The sequence below is a fragment of the Muscardinus avellanarius genome (assembly GCF_963383645.1).
Source record: "Muscardinus avellanarius genome assembly, chromosome: Y".
Taxonomy (NCBI): domain Eukaryota; kingdom Metazoa; phylum Chordata; class Mammalia; order Rodentia; family Gliridae; genus Muscardinus; species Muscardinus avellanarius.
In genome coordinates, this window is record NC_137809.1 from 8,120,608 (window position 1) to 8,132,886 (window position 12,279).

The 12,279-nt window shown below is 57.8% G+C and overlaps 2 protein-coding genes across 2 annotated transcripts; both read left to right on the forward strand.

The window, feature by feature from the left end:
- Positions 1-3,698: 3,698 nt before the first annotated feature.
- Positions 3,699-5,848, forward strand: LOC308279533 (testis-specific Y-encoded protein 1-like; the record flags this gene model as incomplete). Its single annotated transcript, XM_080719659.1, has 6 exons — positions 3,699-3,705; positions 3,934-4,274; positions 5,142-5,201; positions 5,340-5,451; positions 5,547-5,692; positions 5,792-5,848. The coding sequence occupies 6 exons, from the start codon at positions 3,699-3,701 to the stop codon at positions 5,846-5,848; spliced, it is 723 nt and encodes a 240-aa protein (XP_080575785.1).
- A 1,560-nt stretch (positions 5,849-7,408) lies between these two features.
- LOC308279534 (testis-specific Y-encoded protein 10-like) lies at positions 7,409-11,807 on the forward strand (the record flags this gene model as incomplete). Its single annotated transcript, XM_080719660.1, has 7 exons — positions 7,409-8,041; positions 8,744-8,821; positions 8,972-9,083; positions 9,182-9,327; positions 9,430-9,517; positions 11,557-11,594; positions 11,694-11,807. The coding sequence occupies 7 exons, from the start codon at positions 7,409-7,411 to the stop codon at positions 11,805-11,807; spliced, it is 1,209 nt and encodes a 402-aa protein (XP_080575786.1).
- Positions 11,808-12,279: the final 472 nt, after the last annotated feature.

Here is a 12,279-nt window from a genome sequence, read left to right on the forward strand (position 1 = left end):
CTCAGCCTCCCAAATGCTGGGATTACACGCGTGTACCACACACCTGGCTTAGAAAATAATTTTTTGAGTGGTAGTAGGGATCGAACTTGAGGGCAGTCTACTTCCAAGATATACCCCCATACTGATTTTGTTTTTTATTTTGAAACAAGGTCTGGCTGAGTTGCTGAGGCCAGTCTCGAGCCTGTGATCTTCCTTTCACAGCCTCCAAAGTATTAGACTTACAGCCGGGCGTGGTGGTGCACGCTTGTAATCCCCGAGCTTGGGAGGCAGAGACAGGAGGATCGCGCAGGTTCGAAGCCCTGTTTCCAAATAAAAAAGTATAAAAAATAGGTCTGGGAGTGTAGCCCAAAGGTAGAAGGGCTTCCAGGATCCCCAGTACCACCAAAAAAAAAAAAAAAAGTATTAGACTTACAAGCATATGCCACAATGCCCAGCCTGGAAACATTTTTAAAAATATACTTGATTTTGCCGGGCGAGGTGGTGCACGCTTGTAATCCCCGCGCTTGGGAGGTGGAGACAGGAGGTTCTCGCTGGCTTAAGAGACCCTGTTTCCAAATAAAAATATAAAATAGGTCTGGGATTGTAGCGCGGAGGTAGAAGGGTTTCCAGGAACCCCAAGTACCACCAAAAATCAATCAATCAATCAATCAATCAATCAATCAGTCAAAAATTAAACCCACTGTTTAAAAATAAAGAAATAATAAAATTACTCGATTTCAATGAAGACCTGACAAAATGTACAAAAGATAGAAAACTACATATAAATAACTAAATACATAAAATATATGACAAAATAAAAATAAGAAATGAAGCACACAACACATAAACGAACAGAGAAAAATCCCCCCCCCAAAAGGTAAACTCTGCAAAATATTTTATTGTGAAATAATGATACACAGAAGAGTGACACACAGCACAAAGGAGGAGTTTGAAATTGTGGACAAATATGTGATTGATATATCATGAAGAAAGAAACCTGAGTACAACAATAAAGACAAGAATTATACTAATATCAAACATGCAAAAAGTAATTGTGTGTGTGTGTGTGTGTGTGTGTGTGTGTGTGTGTGTGTGTGTGTGTCAGACAGACAGACGGACGGACGGACGGACGGACAGGGGATGGAACCCAGGGGCATTCTAGCTCTGAGCTACACCCCCAGCCCTACTTTTTTATTTGAAACAGGGTCTCACTAAGTTGTGGAGGTCCACCAATCTGAACACTTCTGTCTCTCTTGCACTTCTCATAGAATGCGGAAATATACATGTTCATATACTGCCAAATGTCTAGTACACCACATGAAATTTTGTATCGTCAGAGCAGTCCACATTTGGTCCACATCAGCAAAAGCAAAGTCTTACTTCTCTGGGTTGCTATTCATACAAACACAAGACCACGACAAGCAAGTAAATACCCTAGATAGAATGACATGCTGGGTATGTGTGGGCGAGTGACTGTGTGGATGGGCATACGATCACATATGTTTGGGGGTACCAAGCAATACATACCAAGCATGTATGTGCATGCACACTGAATTCCAATACAAGACATGGGTAGATACACAAATAAGCTCCAGTAGCATGCTCTCTTTGGGCACCTCCTGAACTTTTCTCTGATCTGAATATGACCATGAATAAATTTGGTCCATAACATAAACCCTGATTAATAGGGGCTCACCTACCCTTCTACACAAGCAAGCAAGCAAGCACCAATAATCACCATGACCAACAACAAAACCTGTTGGTTTTACCACTGTCCTTGGGCTAGGCCACACAAGGGGAAAAAGGAGGTTAGGCCCATAGCCCTGACTGAAATCCAACAACCTTCCTCTGTATTTGGTGAGATGGATGGGGAAATGCTTACGGGTGGGTCTTGGTTTGCTAGACTAAAAAAAATAAAATAAAATAAAAAAAATCTGCACACTGCACCGTGTGCCTCACGCAATGTGCCCTTCTGCAGGCCTGCCGAGGACAGTGGCACATGGTCCAGACCTCAGGCACAAAACCTCCCAAGGCCAGCCTTTGTGCTAACCAACCATATCCCAAACAGCATAACCGATGGACTAACCAGGCTGGAATGATTCAGATCACATTCCAAAACTGGCTCACCTTTTCGGACTGCAGCCTGGTCCTCTTGAATGGCTACCTCCTTTGTTCTGAAAAGCAAGAAGAAGCATGGGTTGGATCCCTGATTTGAGCAAAAGGCATCCTGAAATGGGACAATACTCCTATTCGTTTTCTGTCCCGACCCTCCACACTTCTCCTTCCATGTGCTGTGCATGGAAAAGGGCAACCTAACTAAGACCAAGTTGAGTGCGCCTCCCAGGTGCCCTGTGGTGGTGACAGTCTCCTTGCTGGCTCACAGTTAGGAAAACGGAGGAGTCCAAGAAAAGGCCAAGAGAGCTAATGCTAAAGACTACCGCCTGCACAAAAATCCAGAGGTCCAATCCTCCTGCCAACCCAATCTAAGAGCCACCTGATTTTCCCCTTGCAGCCTGCCTGGAGCCGAGACTTCTGCCATAGGCACCGATTAAAGTTAGGCCTTCACACCTAGGAGAGGGGGCAACTGGATCTGCTGCAAGTCTCTGGGCCTCCTGTCACATGCACACTCATCCACTGCCTCCATCCCAGCCCACACCTGACCCAGCGCCATTCCCGTCACAGGTCCTGTGGGAAGGCGTGGATGCCAGGCTGCAAATGCCGGAGAAGCAGCGCGCATGGGCCCACGCCGAGCCCTTCCGTGGCCGAGGCTAGGAGGAGTGAGGCCACGCACAGTTGATGGACTGCAGTAGTTCACCCAGAGCCAAGCATTCCGTCGACCTGCATCCTTTCACCGCACCGCAGCGGGGACACCGGGAGTGTGAGTTTCTCGAGAACTACTTGGGGGAGGGCGGGTGGTTGGCAGCCTCGTTGCCAGCATTCCTTCTGCGCTTGGGCAAAGAGGCTAGCGAAACGGGCAGCTCATTTCTTAGAGGCTTTCCCCAAGGACAACTGACCGTGTCGGGGGACAGGTCTGCCTGGCCGCACCGAGGGTCCTCCACCTACAGGCTGCTCCAGGATAACAAGACAAGTACTAAAATAAAAAGGCCGGGGATACCTGGGCGCGGTGAGTGGGGGTCTGGGCTGGGCACTGGCAAGCCCCCCACGGCCCGCGTCCTGCCGACCGTCTGGACAGGCGACCCAAGGTGGGCTGAGTCCCCCTGAACTGACCTTTGTTTGTTTGTTCTCTGTGGTCCTGGGGGTGGGACCCAGAGGCTTTCTACCTCCGGGCTACACTCCCAGACCTATTTTATACTTTATTTGGAAGCAGGGTCTCACTAAGTCGCAGAGAGCCTCCCTCAGCAGCCGAGGCCGGCTTCGAACCTGCGCGATCCTCCGGTCTCAGCCTCCCAAGCGCGGGGATTACGCGCGTGCGCCGCCGCGCCCGGCCTGAACTGACTTTTGACAGGCCAGGTGCGGGGCTGTGCCCGCAAAGGCCTCGCCGGGGTCCCTCTGACTGGGCGCTAGCAGATGCGCGAGGCTGTAGGAGCCCTCCCTCCCGGCCACCCCGCCTCTCCCGAGGCCACTGGGGCACACATGCGCACAACACCCGACTCTCCGGAAGCGGAAGTCGTCCTCCGCCTGCCCTCAGCGGTCCTTCTGTAGACAGGCTAGACGCCTTACCGCGTGCCCTCCTGGATCCAGCTGAAGGCCAGGGCCCCATGGCCAGTGCGGGGGTGGACGGGGAGGGCTGGGCGGCCCTGGGAGGCCCGCCGCTCGTCGGCCTGGGAGCGGCCCCTCGGGAGGGCGCTGCGCCTGCGCCTGCCAGGCAGCGGAGCCCAGAGCCCAGAGCCCCCAGTGCCCGGGTGCAGCCGAGGGTAGCTGTCGGCCTGGGGGAGGAGGCCTGGGTGTCCCCTGCGAAGGCTCTGCAGCTCCCCACGGCCTCCGCTTTCCCAGGGGAGGTGCGGGCGCCGGGGGAGGAGGAGGCGGCGGTGCTGCAGATGGGGGAAGTGATGGAGGTGGTGGAGGTAGAGACCCAGGACCCCGAGGAAGAGGGCGAGGACTCGGATTCCGACCAGTGTGAGGGAAACGCCCAGGCACAGATGAGGCGGGGCTCCCCTACGGGCCTCTCCCCAGTGGAGGAGCTGCAGCTCCTGGAGTCTAAGCTCAGAGCCATCGATGCCCGCGCCAGCAGGACCTACGCAAGTCTGATGACCGAGGTAGCGCAGACACGCGGGCCCCGCCTTCATCGCAGGAGGGCCATCATCCGGCGCATCCCCGCCTTCTGGGCCAAAGCGGTATCCTTAGTTGCGCTAATCGCCAGCGGGGCATCGGGCGGTCTCTGGCGGGCAGGGGCGGAGAGGGAGTGCCTGGGACCTTAGGTCACGAGGACGAGGACGAGAGAGGGAGTGAGGCCACTGCCCTAGGATTTTTGAGAAGAGAGGCGGCCGGATGGGCCTTGCCCCTGCAACGAGGAAAGGGAGGGAGTTCAGGGAGTGGCACCTGAGGTCCACACGACTCAGCCGGCACAGGCAGAGCACACGGCGAGCTTCAGGCCCGAAAGGAAACGTGGCGAAGGCGGAGGTGTGTGGGGAGACTGCCAGGGCTTTCTGGGGCCAGAAAACCCGGCTGTGCTCCCAGCGCCACCAGCCTGTGGCCTTCCTCCTGTCCTTGGTGGGTCCCAGCTACAGGTGTTCCCTGACAGGGGCCAGACAGATCAATTCTGGTGTCTGCCCCAGGTGCCCGCTCCGCAGAGGCTGAGCCCGGGACACAGGGCACAGCCAGGCGCCCCTGCTCCTCAGCAGTCAGGACATCCTCCTGACTGTCCAGGAGGGCCCAGTGGACCACCGTGGCCAAACGCCCCACCCCAACCCACCCCACCCTCCTTGGGGCCCGGAAACCAGGACGGAGGACACCTTGGCGGCGGCACCCAGCTCAGAGGCCCTCCTCCAGTCCCTGCAGCCCTGCCGAGCTTGGAACACACCCAGGGGCAGCCTGGGCCCCAAGGGGCTTGTGGCAAGAGAGGCGGGTCTGGGAGCCAGGAGGGAAGGGTAGAACTGGCCCACTTGCAGCACCTCCCTCTGCCCCACACCTCGGGCACTCGTGAGCGTCTCAGTAGCCTCCAGCTCCTCCTTGACCGAAGGCAGTTTGTGCACCACCCCCAGCTGTCGGCCATCATCAGCCACCAAGATGCAGACTTGCTTGGCTACATGTTTCGTTTGGAGGTCAGCCCGGGCCTGGGCCTGGGCCTGGGCCTGGGTCTGGGCAGAGGGTGGGGGAAGTTGGCAGGGGAGGTTGGGCCCTCCCAGCACACAGGCTCCCCTCAGCACACCTGCCTTGGGTTTTCCCTGGGGGCCTGGCAGGTGGAAGAACTGGGCCGTCCTGGCAGTCACTGCAGACTGTTGTTTTTCTTCCGGGCCAACCCCTACTTTCGCAACAAGGTCATCGTTAAGAAGTATCGGCTCAGCGTCACAGGTGAGACAGAGCCCTCCTGTGGGAGGGGAGGCTTCAGGTCCAGTCGCGGGCACCCACGGAGCAGGCTGGATCCTGGCACCCTTCATTCCCTGCAGGGTGTCGGGCCACTAGTTCGACTGCCATCGAGTGGTACTGTGATGGTGACGGGGAAGCCGCCGGCTTCTTTCCGGACCCCGGCTGCGTGACCTTCCTCGACTGGCTGTCTATTCTCAACTGCCCAGGCTCAAACAGGGTTGCTGAGGTCAGGGCCTCCTCCTTGACCTTGTCATAATTGAATCTGCTGGGGCCTGGGGCCTGGCGCCTGAACCTTGACCTGCTTTGTCTCGCCTCCCGCTCCCAGGTCATCATGGAGGACCTGTGGCTCAATCCCCTGCACTACTACTACCTTGGCGCGTAGGATCCCGGCGTCCCACAAGGACAGAGGAGGCCAGGTGAGCAGCCAAGGGGCTGGGGTGGAAGAGCTCCTGTGGCCGCCTCCCGGGACACCTGTGGGCAAACACAGGCTCCACTTGCTCGGAGGCATTAGGGTCGCACAAAGCAAAGCCGTCAGTGCAGAGTCTGTGGAGAGACTCCGACCTCCTGGACGTGGCAGTACCGGACCCTGGCCGCCCACCAAGGGCCGACGTTGCACGTCACTGCTGCCTCCCGGTGTCTCCATGACAGGGCTTTCTTAAGCACCCTCAGGAGCCCGTCCCCTCTCCTCTCCCGCCTACTCCCCCCTCCCTGACCCCCGGAAGGTGTCCATTTCCCATCTTTCCTTTTCCGTGTCCACCTCGCTAGAGCCTGCGCGTGGCGCTCTGAGCCTTGTCTAGTGGGTCAGCGGGGTTCATGCCGTAGTTGTACGAGGAAGCTGGAGTAAGGTTCCTGACCGCTGGGTGGGTGGGGGGGGGGCGCGCGGTGGGGGCTGAGGTGGCAGGCGCAAACCTTCACGAGGTCTTCGGGGCAACAGAGTCTGACAGGGCGGGAACTAATGAGAGGACACACGCGGGTCTTTGCTATGCTGTACCTACACACTCACCGTCGTCACACTGTACGTGTGCGTGTGTGTCCCTGCCCCTCTTTTCCTCTGGCTCTGTGTCTCTCTCACACACACTCATAGGCAAATTGTCGTTCAGAGCCGTGAAGGTACCTGCCTGTTTGATTGCTCATGTGTGCCTCTCGAACCTCTGTGTGCCAGGTACAGGAAGACGTGCTGTTTCCATGTGGAAGCTGCCACCCCCGTGTGCGGATCATCCACACGCCCCCCCCCCAGGAATCCGGTGGGACCTTTGCTGGCGGGTGATGTGAAGTGCCTCCCTGCTTCTGGAGACTGGAGAGAGACAGTGTCAGTGCCGAAGGGAGGAGGCGGGCATTCGACCTCATAATGGAGCATGTGCCATGTTTGTGCACCAGCAGGGAGAGAGCAATAAACAGGAGGGAGTTGTTTTTCCTGTGCGTACACCTGAGGACAAGGCATGGGCTGTAGGAGTAAGCCTGGCCACTGGTGGGGGTGGGGGTCTTCTTCCTCCGGGCCAGGGTTTCTCCTGACACCTCAGGGTCTGGTCCCTCAATAGGGGGCGGTGGTCGGGCAGCTCACTGTGTGACCTAGCTCACGGACACTTGAGTAGGGAGTGGGGCTTGCCCAGGGTCCCATAGCACGCACGGAAGGGCCGAGGGCCGCCGGGCCCAGAGGCCCAGGGGCACGATGCCCACAGTCTGGGGCGCTGGGTTCTGACTGACAGGCGGAGGGCGGGGCTGCGTGTTGGACCGCCCCCGGTGGCGGGAGGGGGTGGAGGGGCGGGGCCGGAGGGAGTGCGCGCGCGGGTGGCCTTCGGAGCTTCCCGCCCGCCCCAGGGGGCGCCTGCGCACATGCGCAGGGTAGCGCTCTCGCCAGGCCCGCAGCCCTCCCACTGCAGACACGCCGGCGTCCGGAGGGTCGTCCCCGCCACCGCTGTCGGTGCCGGGGGCCACGCGCGCCATGGCCAGTAGGGGAGCGGGCGGGGAGGGCCGGGCGGCCCCGGCAGCCCCGCAGCTCCAGGGTCTGCACAGGGGCCTTGAGGCGGTGGCGACCCCTGTGTTTCCGGGGGAACCGCCCCCACGGTCCGCTTCCCCCAGGGCCCGGGCGCAGCAGAGGGTAGCTGGCGGCAGGGAGGGGGAGGGGGCGGAAGCCTGTGTGTCCCCCGTGGACATGGAGGTTGTGTTGCGCCCTGAGGCCTCCCCTTGCAGAGAGGGGGCGGCCAGCGGGGAGGAGGTCGTGCTGCGGCTGTGGGAAGTAATGGAGGAGGTGGAGGTAGAGACTCAGGACCCACCGCAACAGGAGGATCCCCAGGCACCGGCACCCACCCGGCGGAAGCTATCAAAGCGCAGGCCCAAAATGGAGCGGCTGGAAATCCTGCAGTTGGAGCTCAGCTTTGTGACCGCTCGGGCGAGAGGTGCATTGGAAAGGCTAAGAAGAAAGGTGGCGCGAAGCCGCAGATTGGTCTTTGACCGCAGAAGGGATGTCATCCAGAGCATCCCCGGCTTCTGGGCTGCAGCGGTATCCTTAACCGGTGTTCGCTCAGGGGGCAGCGAAGAGGAGGAAGGGATCTGGAGCTCCAGAAGGAGCAGGGCTGTGGGAAGGTGGGAGGGGAGAGCCAGGGACATGCGGATCGGTGGGGGGTAGTAAAAGGCCGAGACCAATCTGGTGGAATAATGAGGACACACTGCATAGATGTGGCCCGGTAGTTAGCACAAAAGGAGGCAGGTGTAAGAGCTGGGAAGAAGATCAGCAAGGAAAGGCAAGTAGGGCTCAAAAAGGACCCTTCACTCTGCAAACATTGGAAGGCATTCTTTTCCTGGAATTCTTTTGGGTGGGGCAGCCCCCTCTAACAGACTGCTAGGCACAGCCACCAGGCCTTAGAAGTGGGGGAGCCACCTGCATCTGCGCGCGCGGGCTCCCTCCCTCCCTCCCTCTCTCTCTCTCTCTCTCTCTCTCTCTCTCACACACACACACACACACACACACACACACACACACACACACACACACATCCTTCCTTTTGGGACGGATGGCGTAGCATGTAAAAACCAAGTAGGGCTGAGGAAGCCTCCATTAGCAGCCCATCCCCAAGCCAGTGCAGGCAGGCAGTTTTGCATACACCCAGGAGCCCCTGTAGACCCCAGACCCGAGGGTGCATGTGGAAAGGCCAGCAGGGCCCATCATCAGGGTGGGCCAGTGTAGAATGCCTGCGCACCTCCGGGGAGGTTCCCTGCCCCACACTCTCCTCGCTCTCTCGTCTGGTTCCGTTTCTCCTAGCTCCTTGACCTATAGCAGTTGGTGCACCACCCCCAGCTGTCAGCCATCATCAGCCATAAAGATGAAGACTTACTTGGCTACCTGTTGAGTTTGGAGGTCAGTCCCGGAGTTACTCTGGGGAGAGGCTCGGGGGAGGGGGGTGTTCAGAGAGAAAGGTGGGAGGGGCAGCTGATCCAAGCCAGTGCGCAGGTTCACTCAGCACACCTTAGACAAGACTCCACCTGGCCCTTTTTCATGGCCTGGCAGGTGGAAGAACTCAGCCTTCCCCAGGCCTCCTGCAGGATAATATTTTTCTTTCGGGACAACCCCTACTTTCAGAACGAAGTGCTCATTAAGGAGTATATACTCAGCATCACTGGTAAGCAGGGTCTTCCTGATAGCAGGGGTTGTCTCTGGGTGAAGTGGGCTGCACAGAGGGTGACGTAGCCGTAGCCTGACATTCTTCAATTCCTCCAGGATATGAGGCCTTTCGTTCCACCACAATCCATCCTCTGTCGGGTTGTGAGGGTGCAGGGACCAGCTGCTCTCAGGACTCTGAGGGCCTGACCTTCTTCACCTGGCTGTGTGCCCACAACTGCCCAGACTCCAACAGGATTGCTGAGGTGGGGCCCTCTGGGCCACTTCAGCAGTGACCTTTGTGGGTTTCCCTTTTGCTGGGAAAGGGGTCTGCGTCATGAACTAACCTGTCCTGCTTCCCCTCCCAGGTCATCGTTGAGGACCTGTGGCTCAAACCCCTGCATTACTACCTTGGGAAAGACAACACCCGGAGAGGGGATGGAGCTTCAGAGCCAGGTGAGCATCCAGCTGTGGAACCTGTTAACTGGTTCCTGTCAACCCGTGGGAAAATTCGGCCTTTGAACAACTGCATAGGACACCGAGTATTTAGGACGGGGTGGGGGGGTCCTCTTACCTCTTGAGAAAGGTGAATGTCCCTGTACTGGGAAAGAGGCTGGGCTGAAGGTGCTATGAATACTTTTTCCATAACTCACTCCCGAGCCCACCCCCACAACCCCTTCCTTCTCCCCTCCTGGGTTCTTCTCTCACCCTGTGCACACCGGGGTACAGACCATGCGTGAGGGGCTCTCTGTCACCCTGTGCCACCCGTTTCTGTGGCCACATTCCAAGGCTTCCCCGCATGGTCCCAAGAACCCTGTCAGTTTCACAGACGGGCGGACAGCCCCCTCAGTTGTAAAGGGAATCATTTTCATTTGGGAGAGGTGTCAGCGCTACCAAATGGTGAGGGATGGTATATCCGGTGAGGGCTTCAGAATGCAAACGCTGGTAGGGTGCAAAGACACACAGTGTTCCTTACATCTTCTGTCTCCTCGTGTGCGCGCGCGTGTGTGTGTGTCCATTTGCTTGTTTTGTGCCTGTCTTTGCGTAGGCGTATGCATGAACTCCAGCCTTCCAGATGACCGGCGTGAATCACTGGGATATACCTGACCTTGACTTCACCAGGAACTTCGAAGTATCTCAAGAAGGAAGAGATAGATATCCTGCATGTCACATTTTCAGAGGGAGGGAAATAAAGCTTACCAACTGCCTTGCTATGCCTGGGTGATTGGTAGTGGAAGATTGTGTGAATAAATCCAAACCACCTGAGACAAGTGCTGCAGCCATGGGCTGTCTGCCTAGTAAGAGTCTGACGGCTTAACCTGGAGGATGGAAAAAAGGGACTGGGCCCCGCGCCCATCTCGACCCCTTCCTTCCCCCGGTGGATTCTCTCCCCGTCTTGGGTTCTGCTCCCACCCTGTGCACACCGGGGTACGGGAATCCTGTCAGTTTCACAGACGGGCGGACAGCCCCAGCAATTGTAAAGGGAATTATAAGCGGGCCACTATCTTTGAAGCAGGGGGAGACTGACGACAGGGTGGATTGGGTTGTTTCCGGTGTGGGTGTGGGGTGGGGGAGACTTCTTTCTCTCTGTTGTCGATAATTGGGCAGAGCGGCTGTTTCCGAGAAGAAGCCGATTCCATCCCATCGTGGGCGGTGTGGACCCCTGGAAACTTCCTGGGTGGTGCTGGGAAGGTACTTTTGCATGCCACTGGCACAGAAGGCACAGACAGGGAGGGTGGGGGCACAGATCAAACGCACCCTGTGCCAAGCTCTGTCGCTTACAACCCAGTGGGTTATCGCTCCCGTTGCTGCCCAGGCCGGCAAATACTACCCTTGCTCCTTACCTCCAAGTGGACTGGCCTCAGATTTGTAGCTCAGCCGACACTGGATGCACGCAGTGCCCTAACTGGTGCAGTTCCGAATGAGCATCGCCAGGGTGTTTCTCCTCATGACGTATGGTAACAAAGATGTCTCCTCCTGCCAGATGGCCACCCCCAGCCCAGACCCTTCTCTGGGATGGGTCCCTCTCCTGGTACAGAGCAGCAGCAAACTGTGTTAAGGGCAAGCCCTGGGACAGAGAGAGCAGTGGCAAAATGTTAGCCCCGAGAAACATTTGGCAGGCTCCTTCCTGAGCACGCAGCCGGTCGGTCCCGGAAACACCTGCCACGCGGTAAGGGGTTTACTCAGCTACAGCTTGCGTGCAGGTGGAGATTGCTGTGGAAGCCCAGACACATTCCTCTCCAGGTTAGCCGAGGGTGTGTCCACCCTCTGCAGGTCCCTCTGGGATGCTCTGCGGCCGACATTCTCCCTGTGATCTCGGTGATTCCTGCTCAAACATCCCCGCACACTGTGGGGAGTGGTGGGGCCCCCCATGCTACCACACAGACCCTTGGAAGTTGAGGTGGTGGCAAGTACCTGACTGCTTGGCCTTGAACCCCAACAGCACCAGGCTGCCCTTCAGGCTTTCCTGGAGAGGCGATGGCCCTCTGCCCCAGGAACCTGGGTGCAAGACCGCTACCGCTACTGCCAAAGGGTGGCTCTGAGGACCAGCTCTGAATGCTGTTCTCAGTTGCTCCACACGGGTTGCAGAGCAGTGTTTTTAGCTCTTAGGTGTTCCTCTTGAGGGACACAGGCAGCTATGGGCCATCCACAGCAGTTGGTAGGATCCCCCATAGTGGACAACAGCAGGGATCTTCTGGAGACATGGCCCGTGGGCGGGGGCGGTGGGGGACTTGTGTGGGGCTGATGCGCAAAGTAGTCACCTGTGAACTCACAGTGGGCTCGCTCCTACCTCTGGTGTAGGCTGTTAGGAAGGTGCTGCCTCCTACACTGGAAAGGGAGGGCAGCTTGAAAAGTGTCCTCACCCCATCTAAGTGTCTCTGCCTGCCTGGAAACTCTGTCACCCCCACTTCCTCCTCAGACCTGCGCTACAGGGAAGGGAGGTGTACACTGGGGTTCACGCATGAGGCACAGAGCCTGTTGCTGCCCTCTGTAGGCTCCAGGGCCAGTGCGGGTCCTGGGGACCACCCGGACCGATGCAGCTTACTGAGATCTTGGTGGAGCCCAAACCTGGGACCCACTGGCAGTCTTCCTCCTGCCAGGTCCCACTAAAGGCACAATGTGTGGATGTGGTGTTAAGTCAGTGTCCATGCTGTCAACTGACCTTGCCTCCCGCACCCAGCGACATAGCCTCTGGTTCATTCTGCACGGCTGCAGTC